Genomic DNA, 24,190 nt, shown 5'->3' on the forward strand with positions numbered 1-24,190 from the left:
GATAGAGGGCAATGAATCACACTGCAGACGTGCACTTTGGTTTCCTGTACAGTGAACAGTGACCACAATGTGCTACTGCTGAGGGAATATGAGGTGAGTTTCTGGCCTAGAATGTGAAGATGGGGTGAAAACACAGTGATCTCTTCTTAACTCAAGGGACGCTCCACGCTCCTCAGCCTGCAGGCAGTGTCCTGCTTGCTCATTCAGTCAGTGCTGGTACAGTAAATCCATTACACCAGCAGCTTGCAGCATGCTAGGCCACCAGTGCCACAGTGATACCACGCGTTACCATGGAGACTGCACATACGTAAGCGAGAGTGTGTGTGAGGGAGATAGAGACCACAGGAGGAGAGGGGGGTGGTCATGAGTGTAGAGAATGGGGGTTGGGTAATACAGAAGAAATCATCAGTCAGTTATAGTTCCAGCAGAGGAGGAGACAGGCACAAACCAATAGCTGTGACGGTGTGATGTCCCACACATCACACGCTCACGCCGAGCAAAACAACAGTAACTAGTCCTTAACTAATCTGTGGGAAATGCACAGCCTGGCTCATGTGCCTTAAGCCCAAAGGCATTTAGATTTCAGTTACAATATCCATGGATTCCATCGTGATGAAACATGAGTACAGTTGTCATAGCAATTACCAATTAAAAATGAAATATTATATATTTTGTACCATAGACATTCATAAGCCCCATTCACACATGCAAACTTACCTGGGAATTTACCTGGCATTTTGCCAGAGCAGCGGCACGTGTGAATGAAGCTAGAGCTGAATTCCTTGCATTTTTTATTTAATAATTTCCCTGGTGAATTAAATCTGCAAATTAAAATAAGTATATACAACTTTTATTTAATTTATCCGGTCTCCTCCCCAGTAACAAGTAAATGAGGATATTCAGTGGTGACAAGAAGTTAGACTAGAGGTCAGATGCTAGTTTTACACGCTAATTATCATCATTATCTAAAATAAAACACCAACAGGCTTACACACTCAACAAGGACTTATATCAATGATCTCAATGGGCTGGTATCATCAGTAATTCACGTGTTTTGCAGGCTAACGGCTTTAAGGAGGAGTCATCATAAGTGAGTAGCCAAGTTACTAAGTGATTGATGGCAACCATAAACAGGAAATTGAAACCCATGACGTGAGGATGAGGGACAAAAAGAAGAAAATCTCTTGGTTCAAAAAGTGTGAGTAAAGGATAACGTTACCAATCATGAAGGACCCCCTCAAATAAGATCATATCAAGGGGCTCTCCTTAAATAACAAAAATAACAACAATGAAACAACACCCAAAGCTATGAAATCAAAATGGTAAGGATTTGATTTAAAATGTACTGTTTATTTAGTATTGCCCAGTGTTCAAAAACACACGATCAACATCAATTCATGTTCACGATGTTTTGCCACTCATCCAAGAAGCTTCTTCAATTCATCTGACCAGAATCCACAGAAACCTGGGTCACCTGTGCAGCCCCACACATGGACAAAATGTTGCAGTCTGAAGAACACCGGCGTCAGTGTGAAATCAACATATCAGTATTCAGTACTCAGGGCCACAGTGGGCCTGCGATCTCATCCAGGGTAATAACACCATGGTTGATTGTAACAGAGCATTTGACATAAACATGACCACACAACTGCACCAAAATCAGAGCGGGGATCACTACATCAACCAATTCTATATTCCAAGAGCCAAATATAATCTTCCTTTTAGCTATTTATAAGGTCTTTTTCAAACTGGCACCGACAGGTTGACCTAAAGGAGCAAGTCACAGCACTTATATGTGTGAGAAAGACTTAGTAACACCTGTTTCTATTTGTTTTGTGATTTTTCTGGAGTGTCTAGAGCCATAGAACGTGGATGGAAGAAATATCATCACAACTGCGCTCATGAAGCACGATTGTTCAACAATTACAATTCTATTACGTCAATGGGATATTGTCCTACTTAATGGATGTAGAAAGTGCAGTATAGGTGTGTCACACCTATACTGCACTTTCTAAATCCATTAAGTGAATTGACTACACTGAATTGACACTGTGTGTGTGTTGCTCTGGTGAATTGTTAGTCAATATAAACAAACAAGGAAGGGACCAGAAAGCTATTTTAGCAAGACTTGTAATTCAGCAGAACAGAATGGTTATCTACTACTATTATCGATATTGCTCGGTACTACTTCCCCGCATGTAATTGTATGTTTGAGTCCATCCTATGTAAAGGATGGTGATGAGTCAATAAAAGTCCCAAAAATTAGCAATACAAAACAACAGACTTTAGCTCACTTTACTTCTAATAAGACCAATATCTGGACATGAATGTGCATTATACTGTAAAGGAGCAAAAGTCCTGCAGTACTCTCTCCAAAATACACATGCTCAGACCCAAAGTTTGTTTTAATACCTCTGTGCTAATTTTAGCCTCTCTCAAATTTGTGAAGATGTCCTAGAAAGCCTTCCCAAAATGACATATCAAATATGGACTTGGATGGACTGAGATTAAAGAGCAGACAGCAGCCACATTGAGCTTGATGTTGTCACAGTGAGACACACATTTTAATAAAACTTATATTTCAGTATCTGCATTCTTAAAATAGATATTTTAGTTTATATTTCAGTCAATACATGCATTGGAGACAAATTGATATAAAGTGAGATGCCCTTCCAGAGTCCCTGTGGGCACTACAAAGTCTGGAGGTCTTGAAAATGGCCTATTAGTGCATTACAAATAAAATGTATTATTAGGCCCGAGCGCCACAAGCTGGCGAGAGGCCTATTAATCTCGTAAGGCCGTGCAAAGCACGGCTGCGAAAGTGCGCACGTAGTGCGCACGAAATCGAGCGCGAAGCGCTCGCCCACGTCCAAACACTCACTAACGCACTCCTTCACTCACGCACGCCCCGTGCATACTAATTAGTAGTAGGAAAATGGAACATTACCGTTGTAAACGGGCGAAGCCCGTGCAAAAGTGCGCACTAAACGAGCACTTTACGGTCGTCATCCCAACGTAAAGCACTCATTTTCCCTAAGTAGCTCACGAATACGTTCCCCATCTCTTGCATGTTCCGTGCATATAAGCATGTAATGCAAAAATTGAACATTATTACTGTATAGAGGGCCAAAAACACAAAGTGGGCGGAGCCCACTCAAAATTGACGAAAGTACCCGTCAGTGACCAGGAACCCACACCATGAGGTAGGAAAGCGCGAGCGCTTTCCGAAAATGTATAGTTTATGATATTTGAAAAATGGGAAACATTGTTTTCGCATCGGAATATTATTCTTTCTTTCTTCTTTCTTTCTTCTCGGGACCAACCCCCCTATTTTTCACCCAGTGAACATTGACGAAAAGTCACACAAATTTGCACACCTCTAAAAATCGTGCCTCTCTACATTCAGGCTATTTCCCTTTTCTAAAATTAAAAAAATTGGCGCGTCAGCGCCCCCAAATGTACCAAAAATGCATTGAGAGATAGGAAATGACCCAAAAAAAATCTGATCGTAGAATCATGAAATTTGGCGCAGAGGTAGATGGTGACAAGAGAAGTAAAAAATATTATTACGGCAACGCCGTCCACCCAACCAAATGTCGGCCATATTGGTTCAAAAATGGCTAAGCAGGACTCGGGAGTTTTTCCAAACGTCGTACTTTTACGAACTCCTCCCAGGGCGTTGGCTCTATAAAGCTGAAATTTGGTGAAAATGCTACTGAGGAGTGGGACATCAAAATTTATTCAAATTACATTGATACCTGTCACGGTCTATGTGCGGCGAAGCCACAAACTTTAGCTAGAATTTCAGAAATTTCCCAAATTTAACATTTCTGCCGTTTGCGCAGATAAAGTCCGAATTGCGTCAAATTAGAATCGGTTGTTAAACTCTTTGCGCTAAACGTACTTGAAGTGAAATAAATTAATTTGGCACCACAGCGCCCCCTACAGATTTTATATGGAGGTTAAATGTTTAGTTTTGCGAAATTTTATGAAATTTGGCACACAACTCAATTTTGGCATCCCATCAAAAAAGTCAATGAGACCCATGTCATAATTGTTATGGTTTTGCCGTAGCGATGACCAAAACCTCCCATGTTATTCCAATGGGGAAATCGCCAGAACATGTTTACACTTTAGACTTTCACAAACTCCTCCCAGGGCGTTAGCCCTATTAACCTGAAATTTGGTGAGACTCATCTTCAGGGGTGGACCGTCAAAAGTTATTCATATTTTTGTTCAAAGAGTCACGTGTCTGTGCGGCAAAGCCGCACATTTTGCCAAGAATTCAAAATAAAATAGCTTTTTGATGGTAAAACAAAGGGGAGAAGATGTGACAGCGTCACAGATTCAGCAGTAGGCGTAATAAAAGGACAATTGGGGCGCGTTAGCGCCCCCTCCTCTCGCGGCGTGGCGGTGGCGTGGCGAGGGCCGATCATTGCCGCTTGCGGCTATATTTATAATTATTATTATTATTATTATTATTATTATCCATTTGTAGAAAGCATAAAACTAGATCATCATAGGTTATGGTCGATACCAATAGCATATAATGCCCTTAACTTGACCTGGGTGCTGAATACCCTGGTTGAACTAAAACATTGTAAACACACACAGGAAGCAGAATAAGTGGTTTCATATAGTGCTGTCTTATCTCCTGTGGGGGCCATGAGTTGGATTCATGTTTCCTAATGCAAACAGAATGCCAATAGATGGTAGAGAAGCACAGTTGGAACAGGTGGGAGGAGCTGCTGGCTCTGATAGAGAACAGTGTAGTAAAGAATGTAGGCCAACTCACAGCAGCAACAGCTCACAGCTCTCAGACCTCTATTGTGCAGAAAGCATGAGCAGCAGTGAGGCAATGGCCACAACATGCCTGCTATTGTTCAGAATGCATATTTTTTATTCAATGTATTTCGTAATACCTATAATTATAACAACCTCGGTGGGCGTTTCTGAACTGTTGATTTAACCAAATTAAGTTATGAGAATCTAACAATGAAAGAATCAAAAGCTGATTAAACAATGTTCACATCATTTAGCAAATGTATAACTGTCCCAGCATGCATGTCCTTAGACCTTTCTTCTCAGATAGGAAAAACGAATAGAAAGTAGAAGAAGAAAAAAGTAAAAACCGCAAGCATCCCATGGACTGAAACACCTCCATTTACAGATGATGCCAGAACTTAGCAGGAGAAAGGGCGGCTCGTCTAGTAGAGGGAGAGTTCATCCATGCAGATGAGGAGACGTCCATCTTAGTTTATTATGCGTACATCCCATATAAAGAATTTGTGGCCAGATATGATGTAATGATATGAATTTCATTTGCCAGGTCTATTTATTGTTAATAATCCTCCCTGCGTAAGACAGACCTGCTTTTCATTGCTTGTTGTCCGTAGTACTTTGCAGTGTTGCAGCTGACAGCTGTAACACTTCTGTAGTGACAGCAATACTGCACTCTCATTCGTTTGGTTTGTTGCCTAAAAGGCCTAGACCTCTGAAGCTCACAGTAATTGCACTTTACAGTCATTCAATAACAGCACTGAGTCCACTGGAACTCCCAGCGTGGGTAATAATACTGTGTTGTATTGCTATTAAATAGTTTAAATTAAACAGTTGGAGTTAGTTATGTTCAAACTGATAAACGTGGTCTAGACTTCCTCACTTTCTCAATGCACCTCTTCTCTGTTGACACGTGGGCAGCACGTTTCAGTCCTGTAAAGAGGCAAAGTGAGGCTGAACATTGGGTGCTTTAAGAGAGGATTCCATGGGATTAGGCCATGAGAAATGTTCTGTGGTAACGATGGATTAGAACTAGACTGACACATGACACGCGGCTGTTGTGGACATGTTTTATGGTACATCTGAAGGACCTCTAGCCTTTCTCATAGCTGACCATTCCATCACTCTGGATGCCTCTGAGGCCATTCAGCACCCATAAACACCATGTTGACCCTAACCCTCACAGATTTAGCATTACTTTAAGTTCTAATTTAGATGTGATACTTAATGGAGCCTGAGAGAGCTGTCAGAGTAAATGCAGCGGGCGTTGATGAGATGTGGCAATCTAATTGTCCCTGCAGTGACTGGATTAACTGTAAAGGAACACGCAGTCCTGACCATATGTTCTATGTACATTCACTGCAATGAGGCTTTCAGAGTGTAGTGTTTTTCATTTTGATTTGGCATGCAGTCCTTTGTCTTTATTGTTTGTGCTGGAGTATAGAATAAAAGTACTGGCACGTGAAGAACAGTGGCATGCAATACATCAAAGCACAATGTGATGGAGCTTATGGAGGTGTAGATCACATGGAGCTGCCTTGACTGAGTCACCGTGTACAGAGGGTAATGAGGCTGGACCACTGACTTTAGTGAACAATCACCATGACAGGGCCAAGGGTTAAGGAAACATCAAGTACTGAGATGTTGAAGTATTGTTGTTTTATGAACATGCACCAGAGGACATCCCTTGTCTTGACACAAACGTTACACCAACCTTCACATTTGACCCTGGGAACTGCTGATGAGGACAATGATGTACCATCTCACCACCTCCACACATACATAAATAATAGAATGCACTTTTCTAACTCCAGGTTTACTATACAAGCAAACGTTTTAAAATAATCATTTAAAATAAATAAATAAAGCCTAAAAATATTATTAAAATAGCCTAAATATTTGTATTTGTTTCTAACAATCAAGTGATTTGCATGTTTAGGTTATCTGCTTGATATTGGATAGTGAATGCATTTGGCTTGATTCTTCCAGGGATTATTATAACTAATTCAATAATACTTTGAACAAAGCTTGCAAAATAATAATAATAAATATGTTCAAAATAAGGCTGTATAAAACTGTATTAACCATAAACTGTAAAATATCCTTCAACCGTCAATATGTAACAAACCATGTCGTTCATTGTACTGGTGCTATTATTATCTCAATGGAAACGTGGGAGGCCAAAATAGCCTTATTGCTATTTTCAGAAGAAAGCAGCGCTAAAATAATCCTATTATGAAAATGCTTGCTCCACACTGTCAGATGAAAAGAATACTTCTGACTCACAGAGCAGCGCGCCGTGACAAGGCTCAGGTTAGAAGAAATACACAAAACTACACTTATCATTGAGGGCTCCAAAGCACGAGGGAAACTAGTGTGAAATGTGTATTTAGAAAACAAGTTCAGACATTTAAAGCTTCTGTATTTATCCCTTGTTTTACCCACTGGGCCATTCTAAAGGAGTTTAGGTGCACCAGGTGACCTTTATGGAGGTTAAACCCGCTGCTTGTAGATTATATTGCTTTGATTGGAGTGTTTCACAGTAATAATGCGTGTAAAAGGGATTTTTTGCAATTATCATGTATGAGTGAATAAAGGTCATTGGAGACAAGCAGGTGGCAATCACCCTCCGGAAAAGTAAACCATAAAAACAACAATAAAAAATAATGAATATACTAAACAGTTCCACTACAATCAGGCCAATTCATGGGTTTCAATCACGTGGCTTATTTGTTGTTTTCGCCATTTTGAAAACATCACCTCATGCTGCCACCTATATCTGCCGTTAGAGAGTCATGAAAAAGAGCACGCTAAATTGAATAAACTATAAATAGTTACACCCACTGACAGTATTTAGTGTGAAACAGTTTCAGCTCTCTAATGCTGTTTGTGCATTGGACCCGTGATGCCGCACTAAACAATCCCATCGTGACAGAAGGTAAAAAACAAACACACACACAAAAAACAATGTTGGCAAATGATTGCTGCACCCTCCGTGTGCTGCTGAGTGAGCGTTTGGCCCCAGTGTACCACATAATTAGCTCATCGCTGTGAAAATTCACTCTTGTATGTTTTGCACTTTTTCACATTTAGCCCAGATTAAGCCTTCGCCCTCATTATGCGGTCATTAGTAAATAAGAGAATAACATGGCCAGTCCATTAGCGACATTAGCCTGGAGGTATATATTGATGGGGGATTTTCTAGGCTGTGTGAATTCAAGGTTAAATACATAGGATAGAGACTACAATATGTTTTCTGGCAAGCAATATTTACGCTTCATTAACTTTCATTTCAAGTCTATTTCAAGCTTGAGCGCTAACAAAAAGCCGTGTGCTCTATTTGTCCCACATAAATTTGAATCTTTTAAATGTTTACTTGTATATATTCCTTATGATAAAGTTGTATATACCTGCTGTTAATAGGCTCTAACAAAATTCAAACAGTCCCAGATAATTACACACTTCTGATTCTGTATATTGACACTTTCAGGCTCCCAACACCACATTCCATTTCCAAAGGCATTACTTATTCATGCAGTCTATTTCTGCATTGTATTGACAACCACACAGGCTTGTTGGATATGTAGATCGTCAAAAAAGAAAAGGTATTAAACGTGCGGTTATTGTTTTAGCTGAAGTGGTGTTAAAGCACTGGAGTGAAGTGTAAAGTCTGAATGGCGTGTGGTTCATTCTTCTGGTGCTTCTGCCCACACAGGCTGGAATCTGTGGGCAGCTGATGATTTATCTTGTCAATAAAGCTGCACCACAAATGATGTAAGAGGCCTAATATTTGGTTATTGAGGTGTCTCAAAGAAAAGGACACACATCACTTTAAAATGTATTGAATTCTTACAGTTCAATGACTCAGTGTCAGGGAGGTAAGAGCGCATACTTTTCAAGGTATCAATTACATATGTTTGTATATTTGTATAAATACGAGCGCTGGGACAATACGCTTCATGATACAATCACCATACATAAGGCCATGTAAGAAATGCATTACGTTTTCAGAAAATTCTAAAATTTGCACTAAATACAATGCACATGTCAAGTTTCTTAATGTTAGAAACTAATTGTAAATTTGCCTGGCATTTATAAGAACATATGGCGTTGTGCTTTCTTCTCTCTTCTCTCCAATCAGCACCAAAGCTGATATTAGCAATACTGATGACAACACTGGCATTGTCTGTAACTTAGTCACAAACACATATGAAACCACATGTCACCTGTCAACTGTCCCTATAATTATGAAAGCAGTGAAGCACGGCCACTTTATCATATACAAGATGTCCATAAATGTTTCCAATACAGTACAATACAACAAGACTGTGTGATAAATGCAAAATAACATATCTTCCCAGCCCTAATCAATAGATATAATTGAATAAATCATCTGTTTAATGTCATACTGTGGAACATTCGGGAGGGGCAATTACATCACAGGAACAAACAGGGGATAGAACCCTTCCAGAAAAGTTGCATAGTCAATGTTTAAGCTGAAATTGATCAATTATATGTCCATAGGGCCAGTTTAGTGCTGCCTATGAACATTATGCTGAAAGAGCATCTAAATGCACATGTTATGAAAATGTATGTTAAATTTTGAATATGCAGTCAGTCGGTTCAAATGCCTGTATGAAGTCTAGACACTGAGGTGTAGAACGCATGTGAATTATGGATAGAATACTTGACCCTAAAGGCTTACGGTACAAGTGTTGTGAGCAAGCAGAGTGCAGTATCATAACAGGAGGATTCTGTGGAGGATATAAGTGTGTACAAGGAGTTTGATTCATTCTGCTGTCATTCTGATGGCAGGTTCCTGCCTGAAAAGAACCTACCACCAGTATTATATGTACTGTATGATATGTGAATAAGAAATATCACAATGTCCGCGATTTGAGCATGATAATTTACTGAACTAACTAAACTAAACTAAACTTGTTTGTGACATGATTTTTATCTCTTTCTGAAAATCCATATGGTGTCATGTTGGTATCTTAATGATCTTAAATATGTCAGTCCCGGCAATTTCAACCAAAATGCTAAAAAATCTTTTCAAGCATCCATGTTTTGCTGTGAAATATTGTGGTAATTCTATTGTAGTTCATCATATTATGTCAGCAACACACCATGCAGTTCTTTAACCTTTACAGAACATTACTCATTTACAGATGACGTTGCTATGGTAACAGTGTAGCATGCCTGACACTGACTTCACAAGCCTGTTTATCCTCATGTGTTGGTCTTACATCTTAACCACATCAGAGCTCAGTGGTCAGCACTGATGTTCTTAGCTCAGACCGGCTGAAATAGAAGCTTTCTCTCACAGCTTTATGTATTCAGTCAGTGCCTGGGTTGGATGTTGAACAGCGTAATGTCCCTAAAATGACGTCCCGCTGAACATCTTACGTAACTGTTGTAGTCTCCTTCCTTTGTAAATTCAGTCACGTCCAAGTAAAGCTGCAGTCAAAATGAATAATACATCTGTACTTCACTATCCAGACCTCCATCGGCAGTTCGTTTTTCCTATTATTGCTATCTCGCACTCTCCCGCGAAGCCGTGTGTTTATGCGGGCATGCAAACTGTAACATCTATCTACAGGTCAACTCAGAAGAACGACAGAAATTGTAGGACCAGAAGCAAGTGGTGTATCTGTCGAGAGCTTTGCAGAGAAAAGGCCATTTCAACATTAGCACTCTTTGGAGGGTTGGATGATAAATGTTGTGGGGACAGAGGGGCTAAGTGCTACTCCCAGCAGCAAGGGCTTTGTTATTTCATCCTATCCTGACTGTAGATGGATAAAACGGCAGGGCACATGTGGCTGCAAACAGCGCGAAGAAAAATAATACCATTTGTGAGAAAGCGGAATTGTATCAATTGTATCAAAGAAGAAATAAGTAGAGAAGCATTGAAGAGGACAGTTGGAGCAAATGATAAAGCCACAGAGAGAAGTTGGGGAGACAAAGGAGATTTGAGAAATGAAATGAAAAACAATAGCGTGTGAATGTGAATTATACATATTTTTTATGTAATATGAAGTGCATGTTCTTAACATATATATAATATTATGGCTGCATTCATCTATGAATGGCATAACCAAAGTGACTTATTTAATGATGGTCGATAACTATCAAATCAATGTGCAACTGATTAATTGGCTAAAACCCCCAAACAAGAAAAACAAATATCATAAGAAAACAGCAAGCAGGATAGAATTAATGTTTTGATTGTTCACACACCAAACATGGAACATAATCTTTATTTCAGCAACAGAATTATCTGCATATAAATGTTTTCATTGTGCTGTTTTCAGCTAAAAAAAAAGATAAAAAATGTAACGGCAAAGATTCAAGTTAGTAAGAATAGATTTATTGAAATAAATTGATTAAATTCACTGCAAATTTCACAGTCTGTGTTAGACTGTTGAATTTGAGGAATTGAAATTCAATGCATTAAGAATATAAAAAGAGATTTTTAATTTTTAAACTGAGAAAAATACAATGAAACGTCCAAAATTCTGCAACTGAAATTCACGATAGAATTTGCCAACATTTAAAATTCAAAATCTGAGGAGACAGATTATCTATAAGTATATGTTTGTGACCAAGGGACATGTCAGAAAGATTTCTAGATGTGATTATGTGTGAATGGTTTGGGATAGAGGTCAGTGAGGAGAGCTGAAGTTGTTTGCAACAAAGTGGCACAACACAAGAAGCTGAGAGGTTAGAAAGGGTTTACCTAATACAACACAGTTTTAGGCTGTAACAAAGAGCAAAGAAGGAGGAGTAACAGACAAACCTTCAGGCGCTGAACTCTCTTTGAGGACGGCTTGCTTCAGTGGGCAGCAGAAGATTTCATGACACTTTGCACGAAACGGGGACCCTTTACTCCTTATATCCGCTGAGTGGATGGAGTCCTGCCGTAACATAATGTACTCCTGGGTACCTGGGGCAGCGTCATCCTGGACTGCAGTGTTGCCATAACAGAATGAACGTGGGGTTAGAAGGCTCACCACCAAAACAAATGAAAGAAAACAACTACAACCACAAGAAAGGCACAATGCAAATAGGGTTGTCAAAAGTAAATCAGATTCTAATACAAAAGAATTACATCGGCAAGACAGTATTTGACCTTTTTTGACCAATTTTTAAATCTTGAGCTTGATCTGAACTAGTATAAGACCACAATGTTTATTAAATAAAAATTGTTATATTGTGTTTAAAAATGTCAAAAATTTAAAAAAGTGCATTTTAAGCATCATTGTGGTCTCAAAATTGATATTGAAAATCAAGTATTTTCCTTAGTATGGAAATCAAGTTTGAAATGTTTGTATCCTGACAACTCTAAATGCAGAGCAAATAAAAGTACACTTTACAGTTACTAGTATAGCTTTAGGCGTGAGAGAAACAGAAAAAACACAAGCACAATGTAAACAATAGCTGTAAAGAAAAGGTTAGCACACAAAAGGGAACAAAGCTTCAAGTTTTGTGTCAATAGCGGCAGGTCTTGGTGGGGAAGCAAGCAGGCAATTACAGTATGTTAAAGGTGCATCATCTTCTCACATTCTTTCATTCTTTTCTACTTGAATCCATTCCATCTTAAGGCAAGCAGATGCAAAAACATGCGCAAGCCTCTTACCAGACCCTGTTTGACTCTTATTATCAATGTGTGTACAATATCCTGTGTGTGTTGGACCTGTATTTGTCCTTTGCCCGAGGCGTAGGATCCATTTGGCTGTGATAATAAGCCTATTTTTCCCACATGATGGATTAGCAGCCAATCAGCTTCAAATGTGTCATGATGCTCTCACAATAAAAGTTAGCAGTGCCTCTCCATAAGTTGCAACGTTTATACGTGCACATGTCCAGCAAACCTTTTTAGTGTAGTGAAAGAGCGCTTCACAGTTGACATCCTAAAATGGTGCAAAAATAATGCAAAAATAATCAACTTTTTGTGGTCATGTAGTCGTGACAAATATTTAGTAGCCCATCATGCAGCATTCTTCTGTCTGCCTATACAAGTCTGAACCTGGGGGCTCATTTTCAGCAATAATTGATCCTAGAGGTGGTCAATTTATAAAATTTGAATGCTGAGTATATTGTCTTACTACACCACGGACTAAACCAAGGACTAAAACAGGAATAAACCAAGACTGAACCAGGTCTTGACCAAGGACTAAAACGGGACTAAAACAGGACTAAAGCAAGATGAAAAGAGTACTAAAGACTGAACCAGGTCTTGACCAAGGACTAAAACGGGACTAAAACAGGACTAAAGCAAGATGAAAAGAGTACTAAAGACTGAACCAGGTCTTGACCAAGGACTAAAACAGGATTATAACAAGATTAAAACAGGACTAAAGAAAGACTAAAACAAGTGTAAACCGGGAACAGAACAGGACTAAAATCAGAACACATAATACTGTCTGAATATCATTATTGGGACACTCTAAAAATATCATCTTAATATTAATTTGTGTTGCCCCGCCCTAACTGATCCACTATGCATTGTGCGGTGGCATTTAGCTGGCAGTTCCCTCCCCAGGGCCTTTGGTCCATAAAACATAGCAACAGCAGTCAGCAGTATAAGATAATCAGGGCTCTACAGCCAGTGCAATTAATCAGGACATGCCTGTGCTCCTGAGGGACTTATCAGTATCTGCTCTCCCTGTGCAGTGCGATGTACAGTCATGTACAGTATGTGTGAGGTGAATGTGCTTCTCTCAGCTCTCTCCAAAGCCCTCAGACACTATCCAATGTTGACCCAGTCCTGCTTAAAGTTTAATGCTCCACTGAAATGACACAGAGAATCCTACTTTCTTCTCCACAACACGACCCCATTCTGTGCTCAGAGGCGCAGAGGTGCTCACTGTAACCAGCACTAGACAATTATAGCAGAAGGATAAGCTCCACTGGTGTAATGTGTTCTGTCATTGACACAATATCTCGTATAAAATAAAGTATTAGCTGCTCCTTTACTGTATTAAGATCCTACCCAGCTAAAATAAGATCTACAAACATTCAAAAGTAAATCAATAATAATAAGGACTGTAATAGCATTATGTTTCATCCAGTTCATAGTAAAATGAGCTTTGCCTGGTAATCCAGACCTTTCATAATAAACACAGTTCACACTTTATGCAGTGTTTCCTGCAAACTTCATAACACATGAAGTTTGCAGTAACTGAACATCACATATCGCCGTAGCGACAGTAGAACAAAATCAACACAGAGATGATGTCATTACCCTCAGATGGAGGGCAGGGCCTATGCAACTCTATGTGATATTCACTGTTTTTGAAAGAAATATCAAAATGTATCATCCACAAATGTTGAATTGTATGATTATTTCTTTAGGTTTGTCTCAAATTTAAGTTTAAGTTTGAACAGTTCTTCATCTGCCTGGAAGAACTGGTTCTCCTCATGAGTGGCTCCAGCTCCACTGTCTATCTCACGTCTGCCGGTCCGTCTGAGGGAGTCGGATCTCTCCTTCACTGTTCAACTCCTCCAGGTTTCTACTTTTTCCCAAAGAGGTTTTGTAGTTTTTTCCTGGACGAGAAGGAGGGTCTAAAGACACGGGAGCTTGGGACATTTGTCTAAGGATTTCACTGTCGACCCTCGAGGCAACTGCAGTTGTGATTTTGGGAGTTACAAAAATAAATCAAATTTAATTGAAGTGACTATTGGCATCACTTTCTGAAGCTATAGTGAAAAAAAAATAATTTCAGTCTCCAGTCCTATAATGACAGAGATATGAAACCAGGTCAACAAATCTTTAAACTATCGAAAATGTTGTGGTGTTATGTGAACGCCTCTTATTGACCCTGGCAAAACAAAATCTGAACCGACTTCAATTAATTTAGTTATGGGGAGGGGGACATTTCTGTGAGGAGGTGAAAGCATTAAAGAAATCCCTTATGTCCATCAGAGTCTGTGTAAGAGAGCTTAATAAAATGTCTGTGTGTCACCCAGAGAGACTGAGCACCCTCTGGAGATCTCCCACAAATGTCCAATTCGGGCCCCGGCTTTATTAATGATCTCACTAACTGCCGCCTCATCAGGGGCAATAAGAATGAGTGACGGCGAGGGAAGAACCAGGAGAGGAGGAGGAGGAGGAGGCATCAGCCATCTTTTACATCCTGTCTCCTTGATTCTCAGCCCCAGCTCTGATGAAGAGCAGAGAAGTTGAGTGACGGATGTGCGGCGGATGACACGGCAGTAGTGGGGTCTTAGTGCTCACTCCACATCAGAGTGAGCTGTCAGCTGGGTTCATAATAGCCTGTGATCTACACTTCTCACACCGGACCTTCAGCGCACCGCAATGGATGTCCTTGCCCCTCTGTCGGCTATAAATCTTCACACTAAGGAGGCAAAGAGGCTGGTGGTGTGGAGGGGGAATCTTGTTTTGTGTCTTCTATTTAAGGTGTCTTGCCTGCTCTGGTTTTACAATAACAACATGACCTTTGTGTGTAGAATTTACAGCCATAGTTCCACAAAACATAACTAGCACTCTGTCCTTCCATTCAAGGCCAAGAATATGTATGTGATGTAACTGAAAGCGTTTATGTGACAAAGCATCTTCAAGTCTCATAAACGCCATATTGGAATAAGGTTCAAGGACGCGAGTAATCAACTCAAACGCTGTCATGGCCGCCGCAAGAGTAACGGCACCCGCAGTGTACGGAGATGTAATCTGCACAAGTTACACTGAGGAAGGGCTCCGATCCATCAGGAAGGTTAGCCACATTCATCATGAGCGGACAACAAGTGAACTCACAGAATTAGGCTCAGAATTAAGCACATGGTGGAGTGGGCTAGGAGTCCAAAATAGCATGGCCTCAATGTAGTTTTAACCACAAAGTGAAACTAGCACATTGTCTTCTACGGATGTCTTTGGAGCAGCGTGCAGGGGCAAAGTCAGTGTGTGGAGGCGAAGAATATGAAAGGTGCAAATTTAAAATACTTCATTATTTGCGGTAGATGCACACAGCATGCAGCGATCTGAATTTGTCACAAAATGCTGTGTTTACAATTAACTAGAATAACACTGGATACCCTGTACTTTAATGTTGAAACCAGCCAAATGACAAGGTCAATGTCACACCTGTGGCTGGATTATTCATCATTTTCATGAAGTATTTTATAACGTTTTATGTGATGTGAACCCATATAGTACATCATTGGACCTATATACTGTGTCGTGTTTAAAGGCTAACTGAACCAAAATCCCTGTGACTTACTGTTCTGCTCATGTTTTCTGACAGCTCCATCATCAGCTTCTTCACGCTCAAACACTTATAAGCACAAACATAAGCGTGCAACACTGCACTGAATTTGACTATGTGCATCGCCATCTTCGTCATCAGACAGACTGCTCTTGATTATTGCTATAAGCCCTTTCATAGCACTCCCAAGCTGACAGGAGCCAACAGGATTGTAAAAGTATCACTGCAGCTGTTTATTAAACCTGGGAGTCTTTGACATGTTGTGGGAGAGGTTCCTGTGTAATAGGATCAACAGTGTCAGGTGATACAGATGAGCTTTACATGGCCATAAGTCAACTTGTACTGTATGAATACAGTAGATATACTTTGTGCTATGAAGGTTCAGAGCAATGCTAAAGACAATGAGTCATTGTCACAAAAAATATCAAAATCTTCATAACTATGCATCATGTCATTGGTATGACAAAAAGTATGCAGAAAGTATGTAGGAAAATATAATTGTTTAGTACAAAACACTTCAAAGGGTTGAAATATTATTGATTGAATGCAATAGGTGTTAACCTGGCTCTGCCAGATTGATGTGTATCACTCAATCAATTGTCAATTGTTTTCTACACAATATAAATCTGGACAGACAGATGGACAACCTTAAAGCACGCTCACAATTAGCACCATGACACTTGATTACTACCACTAGGGGGTACTCAAATAAAGATAAATAAAGAACTTTCGCCAAAAGCCATCGGGAAAAGGCCGTAACGTCATAACGAATATTTGAATCGGATTGGTCAAAACAGTCAGGGGTCGGAGGGTGTCCGGTTTGGGGACCACAGGATCTCATCTCTGCTGTTTGCAGACGATGTTGTCCTGATGGCTCCATCAAACCCGGACCTGCAACAGGCACTGGGACGGTTTGCAGCCGAGTGTGAAGCGGCTGGGATGAGAATCAGCACCTCCAAATCCGAGGCCATGGTTCTCGACCGGAAAAAGGTGGCTTGCCCTCTCCATGTGGGTGGGGTGTCCTTGCCCCAAGTGGAGGAGTTCAAGTATCTCGGGGTCTTGTTCACGAGTGAGGGAAGGATGGAGCGTGAGATTGACAGGCGGATCGGTGCAGCGGCTGCAGTGATGCAGTCGCTGCATCGGACTGTTGTGGTGAAGAGGGAGCTGAGCCGAAAGGCAAAGCTCTCTATTTACCGGTCGGTCTACGTTCCTACCCTCAACTATGGTCATGAGCTTTGGGTAGTGACCGAAAGAACAAGATCGCGGATACAAGCGGTTGAAATGAGTTTCCTCCGCCGTGTGGCTGGGCGCTCCCTTAGAGATAAGGTGAGGAGCTCGGCCACACGGGGGGAGCTCGGAGTAGAGCCGCTGCTCCTCCACGTCGAGAGGAGCCAGCTGAGGTGGCTCGGGCATCTGTTCCGGATGCCTCCTGGGCGCCTCCCTCGGGAGGTGTTTCAGGCATGTCCCACCGGGAAGAGGCCCCGGGGAAGACCCAGGACACGCTGGAGAGACTATGTCTCTCGGCTGGCCTGGGAACGCCTCGGGATCCCCCCGGAGGAGTTAGAGGAAGTGTCTGGGGAGGAGGAAGTCTGGGAGTCCCTGCTCAGACTGCTGCCCCCGCGACCAGGCCCCGGATAAAGCGGCAGAAGATGGATGGATGAATGGATGGATGGTCAAAACATCACAACAGCGGGACAAGCAGAGAAATCAAACTGTTGTTAAATCCAGAGAAAAGCATAGACATCTTCCCCGTCCTCGCATACAAAAAGAGCTTCTATGTGTTTTAAAATTAAAGTAAAAAAGACAGTAAATCTGCTAGAATAAGCCAAAGTACCTCTGTTGCCATGTTGGTCTAGGTTTGTCCTTTTGACTTCCGCCCAAACTACAATGCTGCGCTGTGATTGGTCAGCCACTCAGCGACTCAAACAGCATGAGCCCGACCAGTTGGATTCTGAAATGTTTGTGAAAGAACTATTGGGAGAATTCATTTAGCTGGCTAGGCTAAATAGATGCACCCCAAAAGTGGATCTTGAAGACGTCCACAATGGTGTTCTGGAGAAAATAGATTAACATTACCAGGTAATTATTGCAAAGCCTGTTCGCTCAAAGTTAGGTGGCCATAGGGCTAAATGTAGAATTATATGAAGGCTACAGTTTCTTTCTCAGCCTTATAATAATATGTTTGTATTACTCAAAACACCCAAATAGAATAACCAACAGAATGAATAATACACGCTGACAAAACACATTTCCTACTACTCATCATTGTTCTGCAGTTTAAGCAAAAACTGGCAAATATTTACCTTATTTTCCTTTAAAGCTTCAATTGCCGTGTTACATAAGTCACTTTGAAGTTTGCTGTCATTTGTCCTTCAGTGGTGCTGTTGTGAGTGGCTTAAAGCGCTTGGCAGTCACAGAAAAGGCTGTGTACCAGCAGGACGCTGTCGTGTGGCGCTTACATAACAGCAGGTAATCTCTGAGTATACGGCCTTGTGCCGAGACCTGGAGTCTGCAGCATCATTAACCCATCATAGATCTATCAAGCCTGCAGAGGCAGACAAGATCTGATAGTGTATACACTGGTACAACATTACAGCATTATAGGAGATGTTTCTTTTTGCAGTTCAGTATAAGAAGGTGTAGGTACTACTGGCCTGACTTGTCATAAAGAATAGTACAGAATAAGAAGGTTGAGGTACTGCTGTTGCAGAAGTAAAAAAAAGGCACAAAAAACTGGAGGTACAATCATATTTTATCTTTGACAACATGCTTTGATGCCTGGTGTGTCATGGGAGTGCACTGTCGAAAGTTATATGTTTTGACTTTTTGCTTTGAGCTGAGCAGTGACTGTGGAGTTCATTGCGCTCCATCACAGCTCTGACGCTCGGCTGAGTGCACAGAACCACTGACTTCACATCCATCTATCTAAGTGAATATGAGGTCAGCTACAGTGTGGCTCTAAGCACAGCCCTCAACACCTCAGCTGGGTCACAATGAACACCTGATTCATCTGTCTGCACGGGAAGCCTATCTAGTCTATTCCAATGTAATGCATTTAACACTTGGATGAGTCATGAGACCTTAGCAACAATCAGATCTACACATGACAAGACCAGTGTCAAGCACTTTTGTAGAAGCAACTCAGCCTGCCTTTTGTAGCCCAAAAGTCAGGTGAAACTTTCTAGTTAGGTCAGAGCTTCGGAAAAACATTGACAGTAATATTTTCAGGTATGTTGGACAGTATTGTACTCAACAAAGAATCATTTGCATGGAAAATTTAACTTTTTTTTTTAACGCCAAATGGCTCTCCTAACACTAGCTAACAGACACATTTTCTGCACAGGTCCAATAAAATAAAATCAATGCCTATTGTTTGTTCTTCTGAATACATCGTGATTAAACTACCACCTGTGCTTCGCTGTATAAAACCAAAATATGAAGTTGTGTTCACTTATCTGCTATTAAACACGAACAAATGAGGCAACCCAGAATTACTAACTAGAAATAAAACCATCCTAAACATTCCCTTGCAGTTTCATGTTGCATTCATTCGTTCACAGCAATGGCATTAGGTACAACAGTCATTTAGATGTAAGAAAACAAGTACAAACGAAAACGTGAAGGGATATATCATCAACCAATTCTGCATACATACGGTAATAGCACCGAGTCTCAAAACTAGTTTATATTGTTATATATCGTCAGGCCCAGTTGCCGAAACGTTGCCTCCTGATCTGTAAATACATTTCACTTCAAGTTAGACAGTGTGCAGGATTTTCTTTGCTAGTACTTTTCGCGTCTTGTACGCCTTTTTCCCCACGCACCTGCTACAGAATCTGCACCGTCCTGATATATATTGTTATATATCGTTGTTGTTATATTGGGACTGGTGTAACAATGAGATTCTTGAAAACATGTGACCTATCATTCCAGTGGCATTTCAAAACAAACTTTTTGTCAATTTTTTTTAATAATATTTGCCCTATTTGGATGAAATACAAACACTTTTCCTTAGTCCTTCCACATTAAAGTCGGCTCCAGTGTCTGTGTTGGCTGCTTTTTTCTCTTTTGGAGATGGTTGACCCACAGCTGTTCCTCAGTCTGAACATTTCCCAAACCAGCAGCCAAGTGTTCTCATGAGCTCAGTGTGTGTGGGAGCACAGCCGACCAGCAGGAGGAAAATAATGGCACAGATCACAGCTGACATAGCAAAGCCTCTGAGAGTGTTTACTGTGGAACATTTTAAACAAGCCATCGCATTTGAAACACCAAGGAAAACGGGTGTCAAGTAGAATTAATGTGCGCATGTGACCCAAATGTTTTAGGTACCCTGTCCCATAAAGCAACTGCTTTTGTCATACTATACAAACAATGCACAACTTCACAATTTGTAGTCCTACGTGCAACAAATGTATGTCTACTCCACTGGTTTCTGGGCATAAGAACATGAATTTGCTCTTGTAAATAAATGTAAAACACAGTCACTTCTTCTGATCTTTAGACATATTTGTATTGAAACAAATGAGAAGTGTTTTAAAGTGTCTATAACCCATCCAGCAGTATGTGCTGATGCAGCTGTAAGTTGTTGGTGAGATGACCCCTGTATGGCCTCAACTCTGTGTAGTTGTGCAAACTTCAGTAGCTTTATTCAGAGTGGCAGTGTTCCTAACGTGACATTATCTCACCACAGCAAACACTGTCACACAAACACACACGCTGCAGACACCAGGGGCAAGGACACGGGAGGCCCAGGCTTATTTAGGCTCAGTCTCACGCACCCAACATGATATATTGTATAAAATATAAGTTAAAGGTGGTATGGACGATGATTTTTTCAGCAAATTTTTTATCATATTTCCTCGTGGCGTGGATAAATCATTTGTCCTGCCACGTGTCAATCATAAAACGCACCTATCGCTCACCTGCAGCCGCGTCAGGCTCGTCCCCACGTTTCCGCGTGCCTAAGCGCATGGATCTATCATAATATAGTTCCCTCAGTGTACGGAGCAAAATGAAGACGGAGAAAGACAGTTCGAGCTGACGCAGAAGTGGACAGAAATCTACGGGAGACGAGAGATGCGATGCGATCCGTCGCGCTAATAAACAAACGCACGTGTGTGTAGTATCGGTCCGCACGGGGGAGTGCGCATGCGCACTTCCGCCTGCGTTCTCAAATCGCCGAAAAATCGTCCATTGCGCCTTTAATGATAGATTAAAAAAAAAAAAAAAGTTTGCAACATTGATTTTAAAGCTTGTTTTAAATCTAGAGGAAATGTTCATATATTTGGACTTGAGTTGTGAGTGATGATTATTACACAAAGTAAGACATTCACAATGATATACTATACATAGAGAGATATTTAGACATAAATTATGATCATATTTAGCTTATAATTGCCTTAAGGACAGAGTCTTTTGAAAGCGACTAGTCTGATTGGGTGTGGAGCCCAGATCATCGGGCAGTGGCTTGTGCCTGCTCTGTTTTATGACACTGCCACAGACGGGAAGAGTGTAGAGCGGAGAGAGGATTTAGCTCAACACTCACACATGAATTATGCAGTCCTCTCAGGCCTGTAGTGAGAGTTAATGTGACTGAGACAAAAACATTTACAAAGTAAAAAAGGTACTTTGTCCTGGCCAGGAGGCAGCAAATTTACACATTTACAACAACATTAAAATAACACAAGTTATGAAAAACATTTGCAGGTTAAAAAAATAATGCAGATACTATTACTATTACTATCACTTGTTGTGCACTCGTGGTATTACAAATGAATGATTATTATGTTTTTATTGATTCTATTATTGTTGATTGGTTATTCCCCAGGCACTCTGTGCTCTCAATAGAGAAGTTAGCTCTGTTATTGTGGATGATTTATGTTTTAGTTTTTTATTACATGAATTGAACCAGATGCTGTAATGTAATTTATGTTTAAGACATGATCAACCCTGGTTTATGCTGCTTTCATGTGGTGAAAGAACTGTGACTATAAAGCTGCACGAATGATCCAACAATACAATATTTTGATATTGACTTTGGGGCATTGACTGGTGGGAGTCAAAAGAGAAATCACAACAACAAAGTGAAACAGATTTTAAGATATTTTGTATCGAGTGAACTACTGTAAGCTACTCCTGAGATACAGAGTGTGTTCTAAGCACGCCACCAAAGCCACATGAATGCGCACATATAGACCTACTCTAGACCCTGCAGGGTTAGTCCTAGACCTGCTGTAGTTGTCATTTAGACCTACTCTAGACCCTGCAGGGTTAGTCCTGGACCTGCTGTAGTTTTAATTTAGACCTACTCTAGACCCTGCAGGGTTAGTCCTGGACCTGCTGTAGTTTTAATTTAGACCTACTCTAGACCCTGCAGGGTTGTCCTAGACCTGCTGTAGTTTTAATTTAGACCTAATCTAGACCCTGCAGGGTTAGTCCTAGACCTGCTGTAGTTTTAATTTAGACCTACTCTAGACCCTGCAGGATTAGTCCTAGACCTGCTGTAGTTTTAATTTAGACCTACTCTAGACCCTGCAGGGTTAGTCCTAGACCTGCTGTAGTTGTAATGTAGACCTGCTTTTGTCCTGGTCTTGTCTTGGTATATGTTTAGTTTTGGGTTAAACCAGATCTAATCCTAGATCTGTTATGATCCCAAGTCTGATATGACTGTATCTGGTTGACACTGTTCTTTTTCTTGGCAAAGCAATATTGTTGTAATATTCAATTGATTTATGTCATTGAAACAGTAGATTTATGTCATAGACTGTGATTTGTTTGTGGATATTATAGAAGTAAGATACACATTGTTTTGTGGTAGTCCGGTACACAGACCATAGGCCTTCAAAAATCTGCTCCCCTAGAAAACATAATTGAAACCCCTGGCCCATAGGAATACATCATTTTTAACATATCAATATGCACGCCTAATTGTTAAAAGACTATCTGAATTAATGTTTTGACATATAAAGTATAAAGTATTATTTGCAGATAATTAGATTTGTTTGTTTTAAATTCATCCCTGTAAAGAAAATTCTAATCCCATACCAACTCATCTTTGAGAAAGTAAAAAAAGTAAAGTAAAAAGTAAAAATTGTGTCAATGGTTTTGTGCATGGTGAGGATTTAAACTGAGCCCATCACCATGGAGTTGCATTTGTGAGCTGTAAATGAAGCTTATGCTGAGTGTACATGGAGCAGTGCACATGTGCCAGTTCATGGCGCCAGTGAATCATAACAGCAGAGCTGTGAATTGGGCTCTTGGCTCATCTGGACACAAGCACCCAGGCAATGCACTGAAACCTGCCAGCACTTCTTCAATTGCCTTTTAAAATACATTTAAACTTTATAACATACTACATCCAGGCATAAACCCAAGTGTTTGAAACTGTGTAGCTACAGAACCGGACAGTGTGTAAGTGCGTAGGATTGGTTTACAGTGAGGTGTTTACAGAACGCCTGATCAGAGGGATCACAATTACACAGGGACTGCATAAGACAGCTGTTTTTCCCAGTCTCATCAAAGTGCCTGGACTTGCCTTACACTGACACTAGAAAACATGCAACAAGTGGTCACTGCATGACCCTCCTGCCCCTTTGTACAGCAACAGGTGACTAACAGCTCCAACAGCAATCCGGGTTGTTCCCTGCAGGCCCACATTTGAAACTGTTTCTGTGTGTGTGTGTGTGTGTGTGTGTGTGTGTGTGTGTGTGCGTGTGTGTGTGTCACATGATGTCTTCACTATGTCGACATGTACACAAAATCAGTTAAGAACTTACTGAAAGAGGTGGATGAGGCAGTTCTCTACAATTGGTTTGTTTACCACAGCTACATTACATATCACTACTTATACAACTGTTACGATTGAAAGTGAAAATAGTGATTGATTGATTGATTGATTGATTAATATGAGATAAAGAACCATAATTAAAAAAAAATATCATATAATTTAGACCTGGTTATGCATTGATTGTGGTACTCACTTGGTCACTAGGCTTAATAAAACATATTTAGAACTGTTTACATAGAAATCAACCTAGATGTGTTTGTAGATACACATACTGGAGTCAATGATGATGAGTATCTTGTTTCACCGGTGCTTTTACTGCACTGGAGGCAATTCCCTAACACATTCCCAACATTTCACCTACAGGAACGAGAGGCATAAGCAGACATGGACAACCTTAAAG

At 40.6% G+C, this 24,190-nt stretch overlaps 2 protein-coding genes across 4 annotated transcripts in view; one reads left to right on the forward strand and one right to left on the reverse strand.

Annotated features, from left to right (window-relative positions):
- arr3b (arrestin 3b, retinal (X-arrestin)) overlaps positions 1-24,190 on the forward strand; it is a 338,825-nt gene that overhangs the window by 123,837 nt on the left and 190,798 nt on the right. The gene's annotated exons all lie outside the window — the stretch shown is intronic.
- fgf13a (fibroblast growth factor 13a) overlaps positions 1-24,190 on the reverse strand; it is a 72,151-nt gene that overhangs the window by 16,865 nt on the left and 31,096 nt on the right. For 2 of the 3 annotated variants that reach the window (XM_072436949.1, XM_072436941.1), the window contains exon 3: positions 11,579-11,746. The exons of the other annotated variant lie outside the window; for it this stretch is intronic. In XM_072436949.1, coding sequence (XP_072293050.1) covers positions 11,579-11,746 — 168 coding nt within the window. The remainder of the gene's footprint in view (positions 1-11,578; positions 11,747-24,190) is intronic. 3 annotated transcript variants of the gene reach the window in all.

Source organism: Eucyclogobius newberryi, unplaced genomic scaffold, assembly GCF_026437365.1.
Source record: "Eucyclogobius newberryi isolate DKJ021-1_F unplaced genomic scaffold, fEucNew1.0.hap1 SCAF_11, whole genome shotgun sequence".
In the NCBI taxonomy this organism is placed as follows: Eukaryota; Metazoa; Chordata; class Actinopteri; order Gobiiformes; family Gobiidae; genus Eucyclogobius; species Eucyclogobius newberryi.